The sequence below is a fragment of the Myotis brandtii genome, unplaced genomic scaffold (genome assembly GCF_000412655.1).
Source record: "Myotis brandtii unplaced genomic scaffold, ASM41265v1 scaffold188, whole genome shotgun sequence".
Taxonomy (NCBI): domain Eukaryota; kingdom Metazoa; phylum Chordata; class Mammalia; order Chiroptera; family Vespertilionidae; genus Myotis; species Myotis brandtii.
The window spans coordinates 445,606-469,002 of NW_005356985.1; the positions used below are offsets into that span (position 1 = coordinate 445,606).

The 23,397-nt window shown below is 53.2% G+C and overlaps 1 protein-coding gene across 1 annotated transcript in view; it reads left to right on the forward strand.

Annotated features, from left to right (window-relative positions):
- The first annotated feature begins 268 nt into the window (after nt 1-268).
- CRMP1 (collapsin response mediator protein 1) overlaps nt 269-23,397 on the forward strand; it is a 46,416-nt gene continuing 23,287 nt past the window's right edge. Inside the window, exons 1-4 of the mRNA XM_014538282.1 lie at nt 269-391; nt 16,057-16,145; nt 16,746-16,930; nt 21,672-21,836. Of these exons, the coding sequence (XP_014393768.1) occupies nt 269-391; nt 16,057-16,145; nt 16,746-16,930; nt 21,672-21,836 (562 nt within the window). The remainder of the gene's footprint in view (nt 392-16,056; nt 16,146-16,745; nt 16,931-21,671; nt 21,837-23,397) is intronic.

Here is a 23,397-nt window from a genome sequence, read left to right on the forward strand (position 1 = left end):
GGCCTGCAGCCCCCGCCTCCCCAGGGGATGTGCCAGAGGCTGGCGTGGCCTGGGAGGAAGGATGCTGAGCTGAACAAAAGAGGGAGGGGCTCAGGGTCCGAACCTCCTCGCTCTGCCTGGAGCCCAGCCTCCCGCACCTCCGCCCGCACCGCCCAGCTCCTGCACCTCGCAGACGGGTTCCTTCTAGCACAGAGGAAGGAAAAAGATCCAGGGCCGCCAGCTCCGCTCCCAGACGGTGGGGTGGAAGTCTGTACCTAGAGACCGCGCCATGACGGAGGGCCCCTCCCATTCCTCGCCGCAGTTAAAACTCACGCCCGGGCAGCGCTGGGGGCTGTGGCCCTGGAAGGGTTACCGCGGGGGCGTGGGCACCCAGCAGTCCCTGGGTCCCTGGGTGTGGCCGGAAACAAAGCATCCCACTTCTTTAAGCTTTGTCTCTGGGTGGGGCGCTGAGGGCTTTGCCCCATGGCCTGCCTGGTATCCGAGTGGAACCAGACCATTCCTGAGGGACGGGGGGGCCCTCGGGCCTGGGGTGGTGGGTGCGGGAGCAGCTGGGTGCTGGGAGAGGGGACTCTGGGCGTGAGGAATGCTCCAGGGTGATGCCCGAGGTTTGCGGACAGGAGACCCAGCATCCTCAGGGGTCCAAAATCCGGGCTCAGGGATGACCCCAGGGACCCTGCAGGGGGGCCGCCTTGGGAGGAGGAGGCAGCTGGCATCCCCACTCGCCCGCCCGCCCGGTATATTGCAGACCTTGTTTTATTGAATCTTCCCAATAAGTCCTTTGAGGGGGGCGTTGTGCGCTGGCCAGGATGCAGGTGGAGGGAGGTTGGGAGGGACCTGGGCCCCCTGCTCCCCCAGAACAGCCCTGCATCCTACCCAACGACGGGCTGAATCTTCCCCGAGAAATCCCCTCCGACGGGCCGGCTGCAGGTGTAGCCAGCGGACCTGTGCTGCGTTCCGTGCAGAGATGCAACTCCTGAGGGGTGGCCCCCCACTTCCCCACCCTGAATCCCTGCCCTGGGATGGGAGGCACAGTGACCGATGCCTTCCAGGTGTCGTTGGCTAAGAATCCGTGGCAGGAGTGTGCTTGCTTCAGGCTGAGCCGAGTGGTAGGAAGGTCTGGGGTATTTGTATGAGCAGGTCCCTTTCTTGGGGCTTTCTAACCCTCCCCTCCAGGGGAACTGAGGCAGGTGATGGGGCGGGCGATGCAGTGACTGATAAGTTAGGATCCCCGAGTTCCTTTGTGACTGTGGCCCATGGCAGGTCTGTACCCCTCCCAGGACCCCAGTTTCCAAGAAGGAAGTTTAGCAGGACGGTCTTTGGGTCTTTGAGGCGGGTCAGGGGGAGTGGTGCCCCTGGGGGCGTACAGGTCTCAGTCTGCTCACAGCACTCGCCCTGCCAGCCTTCCCGCGTGACGCTCTGGAGTGGAGATGGGGCAGCTTCTGCGCCAGGTGTCTGGGTGCATCCTGCTCGGTGACCTCGCTGAGCCTCCAGCTCTGCTATCCAAAGTGGGTATCCCACTGGCCGCTTCCCAGGCCCCTTGAGCATCTAAAGGACCCTGGCTGAGCGCTCAGTGCATGTTAGCACATAGTAGGGGCTTCAGAACTGCTGGCTGGTCCTGCTGCTTTAGTCCTTCCTGCGACCCCTGTGTAAGGGACCCTAAGGGCTTCCGTAGCCTGGGGCGAGGAGATGCTGAGAATCACGCCTGGTCCCGAGGAAGCCGCCCTTGAGGAGGCATCTGTGTTCCATTGGGTCCTCAAGCCCATCCCAGCCAGAGAGACCGTGGTTTCAAGGAGAAACAGTGAACCCCAGAGGGTGGCCTTGGCCGGAGCTCCTTTCCGGGCCCCTCAGCTTCCCCAGGAGCAGGAGTGGTTAAGTGGGCGGGCTGTGGCTTTCCCAGGGCGCACCCTCACTCTGGTCAATAGCTCTTGGTTGGTAATTACCAGAAATTAAATGGGCCCCTCAGCTTCCCCAGGAGCAGGAGTGTGGTTAAGTGGGCGGGGCTGTGGCTTTCCCAGGGCGCACCCTCAATAGCTCTTGGTCAATAGCTCTTGGTTGGTAATTACCAGAAATTAAAGCACCTGGTCTGATGGGGTGCACTGGGGGTTAGGGAACGTGGGAAGGAGCCAGCCTGGCCCTTACCTTCCCAGAGTTTAGCAGAGGCTGACATTTCAGCCTGAAATCACAACCCATTGGAGGGGATGTTGTAAGGGGGAGTACGGGAGGCTGGAGGAGACACGGCAGGGAGGAGCGCCCCCCCCCCCCCCCCCCCCCCCAGGAGAGACTGAAGGAAGCCAGCAAAGCCAGCATCCTGGGAGCCCAGCCTCTGCTCCCCAGGCAGCTTCTCGCGCACTTAGAGCAAACCTTGGAAACAGTAAAACGCAGTTGGCAGGCAGGGTGTGTGCGGCCTGGGGGCCTGGAGGGGCTTCAGAAAGGACCAGCTACAGCTCGCAGGTGCACCCTCACGTCACCCCTGCTTGATGGGGGGTCACTCTGCGCCCCTGTGAGCCTCAGTTTTCTCATCTGAACAATGGGGATAAGGTCCCAGCTCTGCCAATGAACGCAGAGCTAGGAAGTGGACACTCGCCCAGGCGGGCGCAGTGTGGACACAGGTAGGGACACGGCCGGGTTATGAAACGTTCTGCTCCTGTTGATTATGATCATGGCGTCTTTTCCCTCTTTTTTCCACCTCAGCCTTTTCCTGAGAAAACACAATAGCTTGAGAGAGAAGAGGGGGGAAAGCAGAACCACTTAGCTTCAGCCCCCAAGGGTTGTTTAAAATATTCACGAGGCTCTGTTTCATGTGTGGCTTTTAAAAAATTAATGACCAGCCGGGGATTAACTCAGCAGAGGCTGTTTCTCGCGCTGGGCGCCCAGTGCTGTGGTTAAGTGACGAGAAGGTCCCGGGCGTGGCTCTGGGCAAACAAAGGCACGTGGCCTCCTGGCCCTGCCTAGGCTCCTGGCTCTCACCGAACCACTGAAGGGGGCCGCCTGCTCCTTGTGGGGGGAGACAGAGTGTCCGCCATGGTGGCTGAGCATTAATATTCGAAATAATACTTGCTGAGTCCTGATCATCCCCGCTTTTGCCGAGTATTCCAGCAGGAATCCAGCAGGAATTCCATGACCTCTCATTTGGTTTGCGGAGCTGTCCTGTGAGGGAAACAGCCTGGATGTGTCCTCCTTATGTTCCAAAGAGTAAACTGAGGCCCACAGAGACGTGGTGGCGTGTGCAGGCTCTTGCCGTGCCCTGCGGAGGCATGGGGAGCTCAGAGTCAAGCAGGAGGCCGACAGGCTGGTCTGCCGGCTCAGCAATCACTATCTGATTTGAAGTCTCTGTGTGTGTTACAGTGTGTTTCAGAGTGTATGTGTGTGTGTGTGTGTGTGTGTGTAATTGAGTGTGTGAGTGTAGATGAGTGTAGATGTGATACTGTATGGCAGGGGTCCTCAAACTTTTTAAACAGGGGGCCAGTTCACTGTCCCTCAGACCGTTGGAGGGCCGGACTATAGTTTAAAAAAAAACTATGAACAAATGCCTATGCACACTGCACATATCTGATTTTGAAGTAAAAAAACAAAACGGGAACAAATACAATATTTGTATTTGCATGTGGCCCGCGGGCCATAGTTTGAGGACCCCTGCTGTATGGTGTGCAAAACAATCAGGAACGTTGAGCAGGGAAGAAAGAGATCAAGCGAGAGTCACATGGGACGGAAGTCGTTGCTCTAACGTGCAAATATGCAGAAACCGTGTGAGGCCTGTTGCGCTCCTGAGGGTGGCATTCAGCCTGTCTATACATATTCCGTTTATTTCCCTGCCCTTTTACACAAAGGATGTGAGATGCCTGTAGCGGTTTGTTATGCAGAGTGAAATCGGATGGAATGGGGGTGAGAGGTATGGGGCCAGAGATAGAGATTAGGGAGCCGGGTACAGAAGCCAGGAGAATGCAGGAGTCCCATCCCCAGGGCCCCGCCCACGTGCTGTGCACTGAAACAGTCCTCCAGGGTGTGCTGCTACACGTGATCAGCATTTAAAATTGATGTTTGCTACGGCCAAGTGTACAAAGTGTTCTAGTCACACCTCTTGGCTGGAGCCCTGAGCACGCACAAGCAGAACGGTGTTGAATGGAGTCTCATTTCTGTGGGAGTAAAAGACCGGTCTTGTCCTGGGCGGGAACCTCAGAGGACTTGGCCCCTGGAGCACAGAAAACGCAGTGAGGGCAGCGGACAGCGCCTGGTGCTGAAGAGCAAGCAGGTGCAGTTAAGGAGCTTTTATTAAAGGCCCCTTGAGACAGACACGGTCCCATGTAGTAGGACTGGTTGGTAACGATGGCTGACTTATTTGGTGGTGGTGTTTAATGCTGCAAATTTTTACATCACAGTCACCCCCCCAACCCCCCATCTCCAGGAGGTATGTTCCGGGACCCCCAGTGGGTGTCGGAAAGCACGGACAGTACTGAGCCCTACGTAGACGGTGATTTTTCCGGTAGATGCACACACTCACCGCTCCTCTCTGGCGTGTCCTCATTGCCGGCCTCCCCACTCCTGCACTTTGGGGCTGTTATTAAGTTAAATGAGGGTGACTTGGACACAAGCGCTGTGATGCTGCCATCTGGTAACGGAGGCAGCTACTAAGGAGCTGACAGGCGGGTCGTGCATGCGGTGTGGGTGGATACGCTGGACAAGGACGATTGGCGTTCCAGGTGGGATGGAGCGGGCTTTCAGCACGCTGCTTGGAAGGGCGCACAGTTGAAAACATAGGCATTGTTTATGTATTTCTAAAATTTTCCGTTTAATACTTCTGGACCACAGTTGGCCACAGGTAACTGACACCTCAGAAAGTGAAACCATGACAAAGGGGACTGTATTTGTAAGTATGACCTGAACAGAGAAAGGTTGAGAGTCACTGCCTGGAGAGAGGCAATGGCCAGATCACAACTGCTCTGCGAGCCGACTGCCCTGAACTGGTGTTGAACTGTTGTGGGTTGTGAGAGTTTTGATGGCCACATCCTGCGTGGCTTGGGTTCAGGACCTGGAGAAGGGCCGCGGGCAAATGACGAGATGAGACAAGAAATAATTTGGAAATTGGGGGGCCAGGCAGAGAGTCTTTCTCAAGGCCCTGCCAACCTTTTATTCAATTTTAGATACACATATAGCCCTTAGGCAGGCAATTCTGGTAGCAGACAGACTATCTTAAAGGTCAGTAAATATTAGTAAAGATTTACTCTGAGACTATTTGGTCAGGAAATTGCTTGAGCCACCATTGTCTCGGCTAAACAATCGGTGCATAGCTTTGGCCCTTGCCAGAGCTCAAGGTCCACCAGCGTTCCGGGCTCCTTTTTTACACTTTCCTGATAGTGAAAACAATGGGTAGCTTCCAACAGTTGGTGGCCTCGGAAATGACATGGAGTCTAGGATGCTTCGTGGGGTCTGGAAAATAAGCAGCCAGAAGGAGGGGGGTGATGGCTGTGGACACACGAGGAGGCAGGTCCCGCTCCTTCCCTAGGCCCGAGCCCAGGCACCGGCCACTCTCCCTGACCAGGCTCGCCCTTGCGGCCCTTGGCCTGTGTGTAAGCTGTGCCCGTTCCCTGCAGGGATTCCTTCCTCCCGGGGCTGGAATTGTGAGCACTCCCGCTCCATTCACTCTGGTTCATGTGCTTGGAGGGCGGGGGCAGCGTCTGATTCTCCCTGGCGCGTCCCCAGGAGCACGCTATGCACTGCTGACTCATAGCTGGGACGCCGTGCCGTGTGAGGGGATGAATGAAGAGGGGGTGGCAAACGGGGCTTCTTCGCCGAGCGAGGTCCCAGCCCCTCCTGCATCTGACTCCCCGTAACAAATGTCCTATCCATAGAGCTAGCATTTAGGTGGCTGCCACCCAGCAGGAGACCAGGGTGGCACGAAGGGCTTTTGGAGAGAGCGAAAGCCTCCTCGTGGTGCGTGGGCAGCGGGGAGAGGGTGGATCTGATTTACTAACAGGCTTCGCTGCATGTCACCCTGAAAGGCAAGCTTTTACAGTAAGAACCTTCCAGAGACAGGCTGGGTCACGGTGGCTCACCCTCGCCAGGACCTCCACTGAGTAACTGCTTGGTGTCAGAACTTGGGGTCGGTTCCATGGAAGACTCCATGGTTATGAAGCAGAAATGCACTGAGCGACCAGGTGGCCGCCTGGGGGAGAGGCTGGACCTGACCCCAATTATGCTGCATGTACTTGTCACACCGTATCTGTAGACCCTCAGGCCTTCAGCCCCAATCTCTGCGAATATTTGATTGATACAACCTCAAAGTTGGAAGGAACCTTTTAACGTATGTATTTTTTTGTGCTTGTGCATTTAAGGAGGCTGAAAGTGTCCATTGCATCTATTCCACTTCAATCTCCCCTCTAGTGTAGGAATTCCAAACCCTCCTTTTGCATACCTCCAGTGACGGGGAGATCACCACCTTACCCAGCAGCCTGTTTACTCTAGGACAGCTCTGCCGTGGGGCAGCTCTTTTTAAAAAAAATATATATATTTTATTGATTTTATACAGAGAGGAATGGAGAGGGATATAGAGAGTTAGAAACATCAATGAGAGAGAAACATCGATCAGCTGCCTCCTGGCCCTTGGCCAGAATCGAACCTGGGACCTTTCAGTCCGCAGGCCGATGCTCTATCCACTGAGCCAAACCGGTCAGGGCTGGGCAGCTCTTCTGTATGTGGCCTGAGGGTCTGCCTTTTGCCCCATGTGTGCCCTAAGAATCTTACGGTTCCTTCCTCTTCCACACGGATATTCCTGGAAGCTGTTTCACAGAGGCCCAGGACCTCCTCTGTTCCCAATCTCTAGTCCTCACCCAGCACAGTTTCCAGGTACAATGTTTGGATTTTTTGTTCCATTTTTTTCTTCCTTCTGCTGTCCTTGGTTTCTGAGCCTGCAGAACAAAATGGATCCAAAATAAAACTTAATTCCTGGGCACCTTTTAAACGGACTTAAAAACATCCCCGGGTCATAGACTCCTCTGAGGAGCTGATAAAAGCGGTGGAAACGTCCAGTGCAGACACGTGGCCTCAAGCGTTGGCGCTCAGAGGCCAGTGTTGAGTGCGTGGAGAGCTCCTACATGTGATCTGAACCAGCCCCGGGAGGGAGGCGCTGTGGTTAGTTCCACCGGAGGCTCCCAGAGCGGAGGGCCTTGCCCGGCCTCCCTGCTGAGCGGCTGGTGGGCTGAGGCGCGGTCCCTGGTGGACAGGATCTCACAGTCTCAGGGAGAAGATACATATCGAGACAAGCCGGCAGACAGGGCGTCCGCCGTCAGGACACAGCGCTAACCAGGTGTGCGCCTCGCGCCGTGGGGACTCCAGGGGGAGACAGCAGGTTCCTGGCGTCAGAGCAGGTGCCCAGCAGGTGAGCTGGAGATGGGGGGGGGGCAGCAGGTGTGGCAGCACCTCCAGGCGGCAGTAAGGCCTCAGGGAGGCCCAGGCTGTGACAGTGCCGTGTGAGTAGACCAGTATGGCTGCACAAGGCCAGGAGAGGGGGGCAGCCAGGCCGGGAGGAGGCAGGAGGATGTGCTTTGTCTGCGTGAGGACAGCTGGGGACGGGTTTCAAGGGGAGGGCTGACGCGTACGTGTGTGTCAGCAGGGTCACGGGCTGTCCTGGGGAGGGGGTGGGGGTGACGGTTAGAGAGAAGTTGAGGATGGACGTGAGCATCTGAATGCGATCCATCCCCCCAGGTTGCAAGGATATTAAAAAAACCAGGCCCCGTTCTAAGCGCTGTGCCCGTGTTCATCTAACTCTCAGAACCGCCCTCTGCTTTACGACAGGAAACTGACGCACAGAGAGGCGACCTGCCTGAGCCTCAGGGTTACTGGCACCTGTGGGGCTGGGGAGGCCGCGGGCGGCTGGCTGGGCCCCGTCCTTAACCAGCCGCGGTGATAAAGGTGAAGGCACCTGGCTCGCAGGGGTGTTGCCGACGTTCATTAGCTGATTGGGTCTCACATTTGATTTCTTCCCTCTGGAGAGCCCTTGGCAACTTGCAGAGCCTTTACTCTGCCTCCTCCCTTTTGGCCATAATTGCAGCAACGCTACCGGGAGGGAAGAGGAGGTGCACGCGCCTGGGGACGGGCTGGATAGGAGCCGAGTAGATGCGGACTGTCTGTCCTCACCTGTCCCCATTGTGCAGGGGAAGGGACTGAGGCTCACACATGCTGATCAGGTACAGGGGGGAGACCCTGGGCTAACCAGCAGGGGGCACTAGGTTACAGTGTGTCTCCACCGGCTCCTGGCTGTGTGACCTGGAGCCAATGGCTTCACTTCTCAGTTTCCTTGTGTGTAGCAATCAGACCCGGGATGCAGAGCTGACGCTGAGCCTGCGTTCGGGAATGTGAGTCTCTTAAAGGCGGTGGGCTTCTGTTCAGAGTGCTTTGTGTGAGGCGAAGCAGACAGGACACACAAAAGTGGGTGTAGGCGTAGAGGCTGACACAGCTGGCCCCCGCCTCCTGTGGGCAGCCTGAGGCCCTGCCCACTCCTGGGGGCACCACAGAGGGGTGTTGTTTTAAAACCAGGTGCTCAGTCCCGCAGGGAGGATTTCCTGAATACCTGCCAGGTATCATGGGGCTTGCGATCTCTGTGTTGTAACTGCAGTTGTCATGGAAACGGGCCTGAGCTCGCAGAAAAGGCCTGCAGCCCATGGGGACTGCCTGTGGTTCTGATTGGTGGAGGAGGAGAATGCCATGCTACCGTGTGCCCTGCCCATGCAAGTGGAGTACAATGTGTGTTAATTGGATTCGGTGTCAGGCCTGTCACCGATGGGGCTACCTTCCTGGGAAGTGAGAAAAGGCCTCCAGCTGACAGGCCATCCCCCGAGGCGGAGGCAAAGGCAATGGGCTGGCTTTCTGTGAGTCACAGGAGTGCGCTGCAGCCATAGGAGGCTGGGGGGTGGGGTTGCGGGGGAGATGGTGCCCGGAGCTGGGAGGCAGGCGGCTCTGGCTACTAAAGGTCGTGACCGAGTCATGGAATTATGAAGTCTCTGGGCCAGGTATCGACCTCTGGCTGTGGCACCCGATTGGGTGCCAGTTCTCTTCCAAGGCAGTGATGCCCAGCAGCAGGCAACCCCACTGCCCTGGCTCACAGCACCAAAGATTTATTTACAGCGAAAGGTCTGGGAGGGGCCGAGGCGCAGGGGGCTCAGCCAGATTTGTCTTCGGGCTTCTGCCTGGGTCAGGTCTGCCCCGCCTTTCTTCTCATCCTGGGACTCAGACCTAAGGAGATGCCATTTCTTGGGTCGTGTGGTTTTCCCGGCCACCCTCCAAGCCTGAGCTGAAACCCGCCAGCCTCTGGAAGCCTGTGCTCAGAGGGTTCGGTCACGCCCGCTCTCATTCTATTGGTCAAAGCAAGTCATGTGGGCGGAGGCAGGTGGGATTGTGAAACAGGAACCCAATCTACCACAGAGGGTCCCCGCGGGCATTACCTGGGGTGTTTGTGAATTCCTGGCCCACCAGAGCACCTGGCCTGGAATTTTTGCAGCCCATCCCGAAGGACTTGAGGCTCACCGAGGCTACGGTGCCACGTGAGTTGTATGTGTTGAATTTTTGAGTTGCAAACATGAGCTCACCATCAATGGCTTGTAGGATCTGAAGGATTCATAACTTTCAAAGCTTACCTTGACATTTCCTTTGTCTGAAGAGAAAGAAGTTCCATCAGCATTTAATGCACAGACAAGCACGTGTCTACAAAAACGGGGCTTCCCTGAACTTTTTGAGACTCGTTTCTGTGCTTGCCCTTTGGAGAAAACATGTTCTTTATCTTTCCAGAAACGACGGGTCTTTTAGTTATTCCGAGCCCCTTCCCAGGGATGAACCAGGAGCCCCACTGGAATCCGTGTGTCCCAGCAGCCCCAGCTGGAGCTGCCTTCCCAGTGTGAAGACCAAACCTCTGAGATCCCTTTTTTAAAAATATTTTTTTGTTGACTTCAGAGAGGAAGGGAGAGGGAGAGAGCGATAGAAACATCAATGATGAGACAGATTCATTGATCGTCTACCCCCTGCATGCCCCACACTGGGGATTGAGCCTGCAACCCGGGCATGTGCCCTGACCAGGAATCGAACCGTGACCTCCTGGTTCATAGCTGGCCTGCGATCCTTTTTTTTTTTTTTTTTGACATTTACCCATTTATTAGCTGCAGATTCCAATCTCTGCATTAGTGAAGCATCGTAGGAGGGGGGATTCATGTCCTCCCCCAACTTCCTGGGGAAGGAGAAGTAAAATAGTGAAGGGTTGGTGCTAAGAGTCGAAAGGACTTGAAACCGACTCTAAGCCATGGTTGCTTTGGTTCTGCAGGAGCGTAAAGATTACAGATATGCCAGTGAGCTGAGCAAGAAAAGCAGTGAGGAACTACAGGCTGGGCGAGGCAGGCGGGAGAGGGAACTTCAGCATCCTAGGGTTTGGAGAGATCTTGCTGTCTGGGTACCCAAGGCGTTTCAGGACCATGGATAGCACTCCACCCCCCACCCCCCCCACCTTCCATTCTTCTATCAGCGGTTCTCAACCTGTGGATCGCGACCCCTTTGGGGGTTGAACGACCCTATCACAGGGGTCGCCTAAGACCATTAGAAAACATGTAATTACATATTGTTTTTGTGATTAATCACTATGCTTTAATTATGTTCAATTTGTAACAATGAAAATACATCCTGCATATCAGATATTTACATTATAATTCATAACAGCAAAATTACAGTTATGAAGTAGCAACGAAAATAGTTTTATGGTTGGGGGTCACCACAACATGAGGAACTGTATTAAAGGGTCGCGGCATTAGGAAGGTTGAGAACCACTGCTCTATACTCTTGGATGTGAAACAAACATACGTATTCCTATTTTCACTACTTCCAACTGAAATTTAGCAGGGCGCTCTGTTATGAGTGTCGGCAACAAACCAGTGTTGGTGTCGGTGGTTTTGCCATGAAAAGGGATGACAGATCTCACGTCACATCACAGCTGTTGCAGACACGCTGCAAAGTCACCTGTGTGCGTCAGGACTTTGAAAGGACAAGGGTTGTCCGCTGCTGGTCACGTGATGTTCATTCGATCACAAATTGGGGTTTTTAAAGATATTTTGGTAACTGCATTTGAATGTAACTGGTTTTCTTTGTCCTTCCATGCGTGTGAAAATGTGATCCTGGGAAGAGGCTCTGTGAATGGGAAGGGGGTTCCCTTCAGAGGAGGAGGCCTGGGTTATGCTCTTTGTTAAACTTTGTCAAGTCCCCCCACCTCCGTCTTTTCACTTATTTTCTTCATTGCCATTCTCCCTCCCCAACCCCTGGCAACCACAACTCTGCTTCCTGCCTCCAGGGAATTGTCTTTCCTGGGCATTTCTCCTAAACAGAACCTTTTGTGTCTGGATCCTTTCACTTAGCATCATGTTTTCAAGGTTTGGCTTTACTGTGCCAGAACTCCATTCCTTTTGGTGGCTGAGTAATATTCCATCGTATTGGGTGTGCCACCTATGTCTTACCAATCTGGCCGGGTCTTTTTTCAGTCTTCCTTTCTGCACTTTCAGGATGAAGAGATTAGGGTGGCTTGTGGCTAAGGACCCTTTCCTCTTTCAAGCCCTGTGTTTGCACCTCCTTTTCGCCCCTGCTGTGTTGTTTAGCATGAAGCTCTGCCTAGACTCCGTTCTGGGTCTCCGGCCTCCAAGATCGGCCGATCAGATTGCTGAGAAGGCGTTTTTCAATTTCATCTGTTTATATCTATGAAAAAAATGTTTCACGCCCCTTTGGGGATCGAGCCTGCAACCTACGCATGTGCCCTGACCAAGAATCGAACTGTGACCTCCTGGTTCATGGGCCAACACTCAACCACTAAACCACACCAGCCGGGCAATGCCTGGAGCTTTTTTTATTTTTTATTTTTTAATATATATTTGTTGATTTCAGAGAGGAAGAGAGAGGGAGAGAGGGATAGAAACACCAATGATGAGAGAGAACCATTGATCGACTGCCTCCTGCATGCCTTTTACTGGGGATGGAGCCTGTAACCCGGGCATGTGCCCTGACCAGGAGTCGAACCGTGACCTCCTGGTTCATAGGTCAATGCTCAATCACTGAGCCAAGCTGGCCTGGCTCTTTATAATTTTTTATATCACTCTCCTCTCTCCTTCTCACTCTCTTCAAATATTCTCTTGCTTTTTCCTCCCTTTTCCTTTGCCTCCTGCCTGTCAAGCCCCTCTCCTCCCGCTCAGCAAACATTTGCTAAATACGGTGCCCTCACAGCCCCTGGCGGGTCCCTGAGGACACAGCGATGAATGGCACAGGCGCTCCTGGCCATGAAGGTGTCCACCCCGAGGGAGGGTCATGTGAACAGAGACCATGAAGTGTGATGACTGTAATGGGAGAGGGATGGGCAGCAGAGACATGGGGGAGGCACCCCAAACTCTCTGTTGGGGGGAGTCAGTTACTGCCAGAAAGATCTACCCACCCCAGAATACCACCATAGAAATTTTATTTTTTCACCTAACATGTCATTGCTCAGTGCCTCTGTTTGTTCTCAGAAGTCCCCGGGGAGCATTTTAGTATCTGAGTGACACCCCGTTGGTGGTGCGGTCGTGCGATGGGAATTAATTCGGGATCACACTTCAGTGCAGCTCCTTGCCCTTCGTCAGGACATTTTCCAGAGGACGAGTTTCCGGCGCTGGATTTCTAGGTCAAGTCACGACCCATTTTAAGGCCCTTGACACCGTGTGCAAACTTGGCTGGCACTTGTTCTAACTGAGAAAGGCCAGCTCTGAGGAGGGTGTGAAGGTGACGAGTGTCCCTTCGTCCCCTTCTGCCCAGGGTTCCCAGGATGTCTTCATTCAGGGCCCTCTGTGTCTGAGCTCCTCCCTGATGCAAGCCCTGCAGTTACTTCGCCGCCAGCCCAGGCTCCTCCCACCAGGATGTTAGAGTCCCTCAGGGTCCCTGTGAGCTGGCACCTGCGTACCTCTCCAGGTGCCCTCGGAGGTCATAGTGCAGCCAGAGGAAACGGCTGACAGACCCCCGAGCCCACCAGATGCCTTGCGACCTCCGCGCCTCTCCCCTTCTCTGCAGGCTCTTTGCTCCTTTTTGTGGGGCTAAGTTCTACTCATTCTTCAAGTTCAAAGTAAGCTTTTCTCCCCTGTGAGGGCTGGCATGGAGGCCTCCTTGCCAATCTCTGCCAGCCCTTCCCAGCCTGGGTGCAAAGACCGGGTTACGACTCAGTGCCCCCACTGGCCTGAGAACTGCTTCTTTTAGCTGCACCCTCCTTCCTCAAACAGCTGTTTATGGAGCGTAGTTCCTGCTACAGAGAATGGTGAGGAGTTAACGGTGTGTAGCTGTCCCCACGGTTTCCATGAGCCAGGCCTGTGCTAAGCACAGAGCACCCATCATGGTGGAACTGTCCCCAGGAGTCCTCCCTGCAGCCCTAGGAGACAGGGACACTTATCCCCATTTTACGGATGAGGAAACTGAGGCCAGCAGGGGTTGAGTCACCTGGATGGGAAGAGGGGAGGGATCGGAACCCACACCTGTCTGACTCTGGACACTTCATTCTCACGCACACTGATCCGGGACACGAGCCGAGCGGGTCGTAATCCTGAACTGGCCGTCTCCGGCACCCTGACAGTCAGATTTTTGTTGGATTTTTAATTAGCTGTTTTATTTTCTTCAAAGTATTTAAACAGCGATTTTTATACAGAGCTTGTCCTCGCTCACATATCTTGTTTATTCCTCGTGGTAATCTGGGAGAGGCAGGGTATTATCATTTTTCTTTTAAATGTGTGACTTTTACAAAATTCTTAAAATTTGGTGTCCCATACACAATTGGCTCTTGCTGTGAGTTTGCTGAGTGAAGAAGCAGAGCCCCAGGGAACTGGCCCGTGGATCACAGCCCTGGGTTTTTCCTGATGGAATCTGATTATGGGATGTGATGGATTTGAACATGTTTTAAGATGTGACAGAGTGTGTCTGATGGAGCGAATGCTGGGGAGGAAGCTAGGAAAGGCAACCTGCGCCCTTGTTTGTGTGTGAACCTGGGAGTCACCCGTCTGAGCCGCTCCCCCCTTGGTCGGACCGGACGCGCCATGAGGGTCCACGCAGGCAGGACCTTCGGTCTCTGGAGCACATCCCCGGACGCCTCCTGCGGGGAAGTCTCCTGGTCAGCGTTTCCCCAAAACAAAAGGATCCGCTGGGAAAGCCCTGAGCTCAGTTCCCTCGTGAATATGCACATCACACCGCGGAGTAAAGGACCTGGGAGTTCCTGTCACAGAGACAGTCTTGGCTTCTGTTTAACCCAGACTTTTCTAAGCTCACGACACCTGGCATTCCCTTTTTGGGGCACCAGCTGCTAAAACCCCTGTGACCGAGGGTCCCAAGGAACATGGCTCGGAAAATGCCAATTAAAAGGCAAAGGCACAGATAACGAGAAAGTCACATAAGCTCTTGCCGGGTCATGGGCTTATATTTTAAGAAAAACGCTGGCCCCTGAGGACAGCAGGAGCGTGGGCCCGTGTGCAGCAGCTGCCTCGGTACCTGCTGGTAGTTGGGTGCTGGGAGGGGCGGGGTATGAGCCCGAGCTCCACCGTGGGTTCCAGGAAGAGCAGAGCAGGTGGGGCTGGTGTTCGGCTCACAGCACACCTAATGCCATGTTGCAGGCGGAGCCTGAGAGCCCTCTCTTAGAAGTGAAGGCAGACGGCTGCCTGCGGGAGGCCGTGTCCCGGAAGCCACGCGCCAGCTGCCTGTGACTCACAGGCTTCCTGGTGCCCGGAGCCTGCACACCCCCTTGTCTCTGCATCTGCATGTGCACAGCCCGCGCCTCCTCTTTCCTTTGGTCCTGGAGTGCCCTCCAGAGGGCGTCCTCCCTGGGACGCACATGTCTTGGCTGGCCTCTCCCGCAGGGATAAGAGGCAGGTGCTGGGCCTGGCCCTAATTGAGCTGGAGCCCCTCCCTCCAGAGACCCTCCTGAAGGGGACAGGACGTGCGGTTCACACATCTCCTCCTTGGATCGTGGCTCTTAGTTCTTGTCTCGTGGCTGCAATGCCTTTCTCTCCATCTTCGTAAGAGGCAGGTGCTGGGCCGGGCCCTGACTGAGCTGGAGCCTCTCCCTCCAGAGACCCTCCTGCCGGGGGACAGGACGTGCCGGTTCACACATCTCCTCCTTGGATCGTGGCTTAGTTCTTGTCTCGTGGCTGCAATGCCTTTCTCTCCATCTTCACCCATTCGTCCTTCAAGGTATCCATCTATTCATCTATTCATCCATCCATTTCCTCATTCACTCATCCACCCACCCAGTCATCCATCCACCCAGTCATCCATCTATCCATCCATTTACTCATTCTTCCACCCACCCACCCAGTCATCTGTCCATCTATCCACTCATCCTTCCATCCATCCACCCACCCAACCTTCCTTCCTTCCTTCCTTCCTTCCTTCCTTCCTTCCTTCCTTTCTTCCTTCCTTCCTTCCATGCATCCATCCATTCTTTCATCCATCCATCCTTTCATCCATCCATCTGTCCAGGCTGTGTCCAAGGTGTAGGGGATGCAGCTGTGAATAAAATGGATGACATCTCTGCCCCCTTGGAGCTGACAGTCTCGTAAGGGCAAGTGCAGGGCTCTCAGCTCTAGGTGGCGCCATCCATCTACATCCACACGTGTGTGTTTGGCCCTCTGTGAGTTTGCACGGGACTCAGCCAGTGGGGTAACTAACACATCACATGATGCCAGGGGGGAGTCACATTTCAGACAAACATATAAATGTATATAGTATGTGCTGCAATAACTGCTGTGTCAACATAAATGGGGGAGGGGTGTGGGGTCGGCTGGCAGGAAGCTGTGTATGGTCTTCCTAAGAGGGCAGCCGGGGAGGGCTCTCAGGTAAGTGACGCTGAGCAGAGACCGAAAGCAAGTGGGAGAGCGAACTCTCCCAAGAGCTCGAGATTCCAGATTGTCGGGCCTTGCTTTTTTACTCCACTTGTTACTTTTGAAAATGTTTGAATAATTTTATATTAAAAGTTAAAAGCAAACAAAAAGACCTCCTGGCTTTTCCCCAGTGACACTTAACACTTTGCTTTCTTTTCAGAGTGACCGGCTCCTCATCAAAGGTGGACGGATCATCAACGATGACCAGTCCTTCTATGCCGACGTCTACCTGGAAGACGGGCTTATAAAGTGCGTGGACCAAACAGACCTTTAGTGTGTGTGTGTGTGTGTGTGTGTGTGTGTGTGTATAGATTTAGGAAGAGAGAAACATCAATGATGAAAGAGAGTCGTTGATTGGCTGCCTCCTGCACACCCCCCACTGGGGATCGAGCCCACAACCCGGGCATGTGCCCTGTCCAGGAATCGAACCGTGATCTCCTGGTTCATAGGTTGATGCTCAACCACTGAGCCACACCAGCCGGGCCAAACAGACCTGTTAAGAAGCCAGTCTCAGAGGGAATGGGAGGCTGGGCTCTGCCCCACAGTGACTGCCGTGTTGCTGTGACTATCAGGGCTGGAGAGATTTGGGGAGGTTTACACTGCGGGTGGAGGCGGTCCTAGTGTTTACTGAGTTTCCCAACCCCCGTGCCCGGCTCTGCCACAGCCTCTTGCAGGCCACAGCTCCCGTGGAGGCTGGGAAACACATGGTCCCTGCTCTATCTCTTGGGAGAGGCGGGCAGGGAGAAGTCTGTCCCGCGCCACAGACCCTGATGGTCTGAAGCTGCACAGGTGGCTGACTACCATTTCCTTTTTTAAAGAACCAATGCCTTCTCTGTTGTTTGTCTCCAGACAAATAGGAGAGAACTTAATCGTTCCTGGTGGAGTGAAGACCATTGAGGCCAACGGGCGGATGGTGATTCCCGGGGGCATCGACGTCAACACGTACCTGCAGAAGCCGTCCCAGGGGATGACCGCCGCCGATGACTTCTTCCAAGGGACCAGGGCAGCACTGGCGGGCGGGACCACGATGATCAGTGAGTTGCCCCCGCCTCAGGGACATAGGCCGTGACGTCTCTCCGTCACCAGCATCGGCAGCAACACAGGGTTCAGTGTGTACCAGGCACTTAGCTCAGGGCACCGTTTAACGTGATTGTCACTAAACCCTGCCTTATACCTAATATATATCCGTATATTACGTGCCCCTGGTGGTGCACAAAGTGATTTTAGAGGCAACATAGGCATTGAAAATGTTAAAGTATTTTAGTGCATATGGAAATAAAATAAATGGCACCTCGTGGATATTACTGCTTAGGTTGAGACCAAAGTCAGAATTTAGACTTTTAGAAACTGTGAATTGATTTAAGAAAAGCATTAAGTAAACAGTGATATGGATTATAGGGAGATAAAGCAAAATATTCCTAAACATGGTTTGCTGATGGCTAAAGTTTTAGAACCAGTGACATATGTATTATTATGTCACATGTAGGAGTAGAAGCTCAGAGAGGTGAAGTAACCTTCTCAAGATTACACAGCTGGGAAGTGGTTGTATTAGTCAGTATTGCTGCCACAATGCTGCATAACAAATAGTTCCCTCCAACAGACACAGTGTGGAGTAGTGGGAAAGAGTTCAGACTCTGAGCTCACAGGACTCTGGGAATCTAACCCCTTCCTTCGTTTACTAGTTGTGTGACCTCGGACAAGTTCCTTACCCTCTTTGAGCCTCCTTTTCTTCATCTGACTCAACCACTGAGTCACACTGGCCGGGCCAAACAGACCTGTTAAGAAGCCAGTCTCAGAGGGAATGGGAGGCTGGGCTCTGCCCCACAGTGACTGCCGTGTTGCTGTCAATATCAGGGCTGCAGAGATTTGGGGACGTTTACACTGCGGGTGGAGGAGATCCTAGCATTTACTGAGTTTCCCCACCCCCGTGCCCGGCTCTGCCACAGCCTCTTGCAGGCCACAGCTCCCGTGGAGGCTGGGAAACACATGGTCCCTGCTCTATCTCTTGGGAGAGGCGGGCAGGGAGAAGTCTGTCCCGCGCCACAGACCCTGATGGTCTGAAGCTGCACAGGTGGCTGACTACCATTTCCTTTTTTAAAGAACCAATGCCTTCTCTGTTGTTTGTCTCCAGACAAATAGGAGAGCAGCTCCCGTGGAGGCTGGGAAACACACAGGGTCCCTGCTCTATCTCCTGGGAGAGGCGGGCAGGGAGAAGTCTGTCCCGCGTCACAGACTCAGTGAGGGGCTGCGTGAATTCCAGCCTCGCACACCCGACTGAGCTCACAGCTTCCTTCCAGCTGCTCGGAATCTCCAGGGCTGGGTGAGGGGCCGGGAGAGAGAGGACTGTCTGGCTACGGACAGCGCCTGGGCACTTACAGGAAAGACGTGCATTGGGCTGAAGTCCTTCTCCACTCTCTCCCCATCGGTCCCCTCTCCACCCTCCGGAGACATCGGGTGATAGTCTGCTCGGGCCTCCGTGACAGAATACCCCAGACCAATAGGGAGGCTCAGTCATGGACACATGTTTCTCATGCTCTGGAGGTTGCAAGTCCAGGACGTGTGCGGGGCTGGTTCCTAGGGAGACCTCTCCCTCAGCTGTGACAGCCGTCTGCTCGCGTGTCCTCACATGGCCTTGCTCCTGGGCACGTGGGCTCCGCGTAGCTTCCTCTTCTTGTAAGGACACCAGTCCTGCTGGGTCAGGGCCCGCCCGACGGCCTCACTGTACCCTGGTGACCTCTTTAAACGCCCTGTCTCCAAATGGTCACATGCTGAGGTCCGGTGTTAGGGCTTCAACCTAGGAATGTGGGGGCGCACAGTTCAGCCCATCACACTGTCTGAAAGCTCGTAGGGCCAAGGGGGCTTTTCACTCTGTCTCGCTGCAAACACTCCCCTCCGTACCCGAGGCAGTTGCTAGAGGTGTGTGACGTGCTCTGGAGTGACGGGCTGTCCGGGGAACCCTTTACCACTTGATGGCGATGCTGGTCTCAGCTCTGCCGCCACCTCCCCCTGGAAGCCTTCCCAGATAACCAGGCTACTGACGTGACCCACCTTCTGCTGCACTGGATCATGACCATCTGCCGACATGCCCTGCCTCCTCGTTAGACCTGAGCCCTCGAGGGCAGGATCCTGCCTGCGTTGTCTCTGTCCGCCCAGTGCCTGGGATGGGGCCTGGCTCGGAAGTGTTTCTCCCTGATGGTCTGAAGCTGCAAGGTGGCTGGTACCATTTCCTCTTTCAAAGACCCGATGCCTTCTCTGTTGTTTGTCTCCAGACAAATAGGAGAGAACTTAATCGTTCCTGGTGGAGTGAAGACCATTGAGGCCAACGGGCGGATGGTGATTCCCGGGGGCATCGACGTCAACACGTACCTGCAGAAGCCGTCCCAGGGGATGACCGCCGCCGATGACTTCTTCCAAGGGACCAGGGCAGCACTGGCGGGCGGGACCACGATGATCAGTGAGTTGCCCCCGCCTCAGGGACATAGGCCGTGACGTCTCTCCGTCACCAGCATCGGCAGCAACACAGGGTTCAGTGTGTACCAGGCACTTAGCTCAGGGCACCGTTTAACGTGATTGTCACTAAACCCTGCCTTATACCTAATATATATCCGTATATTACGTGCCCCTGGTGGTGCACAAAGTGATTTTAGAGGCAACATAGGCATTGAAAATGTTAAAGTATTTTAGTGCATATGGAAATAAAATAAATGGCACCTCGTGGATATTACTGCTTAGGTTGAGACCAAAGTCAGAATTTAGACTTTTAGAAACTGTGAATTGATTTAAGAAAAGCATTAAGTAAACAGTGATATGGATTATAGGGAGATAAAGCAAAATATTCCTAAACATGGTTTGCTGATGGCTAAAGTTTTAGAACCAGTGACATATGTATTATTATGTCACGTGTAGGAGTAGAAGCTCAGAGAGGTGAAGTAACCTTCTCAAGATTACACAGCTGGGAAGTGGTTGTATTAGTCAGTATTGCTGCCACAATGCTGCATAACAAATAGTTCCCTCCAACAGACACAGTGTGGAGTAGTGGGAAAGAGTTCAGACTCTGAGCTCACAGGACTCTGGGAATCTAACCCCTTCCTTCGTTTACTAGTTGTGTGACCTCGGACAAGTTCCTTACCCTCTTTGAGCCTCCTTTTCTTCATCTGAAAAATGTTACAGGATGGTTGTGAGGATTTAATTAGATAATTTATGTAAAGCCTCTGTGGCAGTATCTGACACATAAATAAGCATTCAATAAATAGTTGTGATGCTGATGCTGAGGATGACAACAGTAACCATGGTGATGACAATGGTGGTTACAAAGACTCACTGAAGTATCACTGCTGATGATTATAATATGATGGTGACATGATGGCAGTATTGACAGTGATGATGGTGGGAGTGTTGATGAAAAGAATTGTGAAGATGAGGATGTTGATCTTAATGATGGAAGTAGTGGTGATGAGGGTAATGATGGTAGTGATGGTGATGATGATGATGATGATGGTGATGATGATGATGATGGTGATGATGATGGTGAGGGTGATGATGATGATAATGATGGTGATGTTAATGATGTGGTGATGGTGATGGTGGTGGTGATGGTGAATGATGGTGGTAATGATGATGGTTATGGTGGTGGTAGATGCCACGACCTTTGCAGTGGGGTTCGGGATCTGAAGGAGGGGCCAATGCACAAATGAAAATGCTATACAAGAAATATGAATTTAGAAGGCATTGGGGATCAGGGGGAGCCTCTTTCTTGAAGAGACACACCGACTTCTGGCCCTGGTCTGCTACTTACTTGAATACACATTTGCCCTTTAGTAATGCATACAGGCATATCAAAGGTAAAGTTTGGTAAACAGTAAAAGGATGATCAGATTAGGGAATTGCCTTGAGCCACCACTATCTCAACACAGCCCTGCTAACGCCCAAGGTCCATTGGCCTTCTGCGTTCCTTGGTACATTCCTGTGACAGTTTTGGCAAGCGGAGGCTTCCTGCAGGTGATGATAATGCTGATAATGATGGTGATATTGATTGTGATGGTGATGATGATGGTGATGGTGGTGATGGTGATGATGATGATGGTGATGGTGGTGATCATGATGGTGATGGTGATGGTTATGGTTATGGTGGTAGTGATGATGTGATGATGGTAGTGATGATGGTGATGGTGGTGGTGGTGATGATGGTGATGGTGGTGACGATGGTTATGGTAGTGGTGATGATGATGCTGACAATGATGGTGATATTGATTATGGTGATAATGTTGATAATGTGATGATGGTAGTATTGATGTGATGGTAGTGACGATGATGATGATGATGATGGTGGTGGTGGTGGTGGTGATAATGCTGAAGAGGCCACCATTTGGTAGTGATGGTGATGATGGTGATAATGATGATGATGATAGTGATGGTGGTGACAATGGTTATGGTAGTGATGATGATGCTGATAATGATGGTGATATTGATTATGGTGATAATGTTAATGTGGTGATGGTGGTGATGATGATAGTGATGGTGGTGGTGATGATGATGGTGATGATGATGATGGTGATGGTAGTGACAATGGTTATGGTAGTGGTGATGCTGATGCTGACAATGATGGTGATATTGATTATGGTGGTAATGTTGATGTGATGATGATAGTGATGATGGTGATGGTGGTGATGATGACGATGATGATGGTGGTGGTGGTGGTGATAATGCTGAAGAGGCCACCATTGGAACAAGTTGGGTCCTAAGCATCTTAGAATGTGACACATGTTTCTGTCCTAGTTGACCATGTGGTCCCAGAACCTGGGTCCAGCCTGCTGACCGCCTTCGAGAAGTGGCATGAAGCAGCTGACACCAAATCCTGCTGTGACTACTCCCTCCACGTGGACATCACAGGCTGGTCCGATGGCGTTCGGGAGGAGCTGGAGGTGCTGGTGCAGGACAAAGGTCAGTTCACGCCCTGGGATTGGGGCGCAGTTCTGGAATCCCTGGCTCTGTGGTGGATCTGATTGTATGGAGTTAAAATCCCTTTATCTGCGTGCCACGAGCCCAACTTTGAGCTGTGTACTGCGACAAACTGGAGAAACAGGACCCTCTTTAAGGAGCCTGTCTTCCCCTTCAGGCCCTGAAGGGACCCCTGTTCATAGAAGAACGCCCGGTTGCATTCGCCTGGCACACAGGCCTCGCTGACCTGGCCTGGCTCTTCTTTCTCCACCATAAACTCATCTGGGCACTGTTGTCCTGGATGCCATCGCCTAAATCCTGCTACCCCGCTGGGCCTTGGCTCACGCTGCTCCCACCAGAATGCCCTTCTACCCTGCTCCCCACTCAGCTCTCACCTCTCCAGTTGCCCCAGTCAGGGCGGCTTCACCTCCTGCATATCCAGAGCAGGTTACGTGGGCTTCTTTGAGGCACCGTTTCCATTGTTCTTGGATGGCAGGACTCTGGTTGTCCGCCTGGCTCCTCCATTGAACCCTGAGCTCTGTGAGGGAGGGGGTTGAGTCTTCACATTTCGGCATCCCACTCCGCTCCCCTCGGCTCCGCCAGGTGGCTCTGCACAGTGTAGATGCTGACAGTGTGCATCCCATCGCGTGGAGGGGAATCGAACAGAAGACACGCGGAAGCCAAGAGCAAGAGAACAGGGGTGCACCAGGGCACGAGTCTGGAGAGGGGCGTTCCGGGGGCCGCCTGAGGAGGCAGCCTGAAATGAATGTGATTCTTCAGGGAGAACTAGGGGGTGTTTTCAGGTGTTTTTTTTAAAGTCAACCTTTTTAAAAAAAATGTTTTTATTGATTTTTAGAGAGAGCGGAAGGGAGAGAGAGAGAGGGAAACATCAATGAGAGAGGAACAGCATCATCGATCGGCTGCCTCACGCACGGTCCCCCCGATCCCCACTGGGGATCAAGCCCACAAACTGGGTACGTGCCCTGACTGGCAATCGAACTGTGACCTCTTAGTTTCTGGGTCAACGTTCAACCACTGAGCCACACCGGCGGGGCTGTTTTCAGTTTTTAGATAGATATGCTATGTGTTCTCATTATGAAAGTACCATTACCACGTACAGAAAAGTCAGAAAATGAAGAGACGGCAAAATCTTCTTTCCTTCTGTCCTCTCCCCAATTGCCACTTGCCATTCACGGAACGAGTGTTACCCTCTATCCTGTCTATGGAGATGAGGTTCTCCTTACGTGGCTGTGTGACAGCAGTCACTTGGAATCCTCCTCTTCTTACTTCACATTTGATGAGTAATCGTTACTCTTCATTAATGACTTTTTTAATGGCTCGTGATGTACAGGGTCCCGGCTCATCTGCGTAGCTGTTTCGTTTTTATTGGGCACCTGGGTTTTCTGTTTGCTTCACTCTAAGCCAGCGGTTCTCAACCTGTGGGTCGCGACCCCTTTGGCGGTCGAACGACCCTTTCACAGGGGTTGCCCAAGAGCATCCTGCATATCAGATATTTACATTACGATTCATAACAGTAGCAACATTACAGTTATGAAGTAGCAAC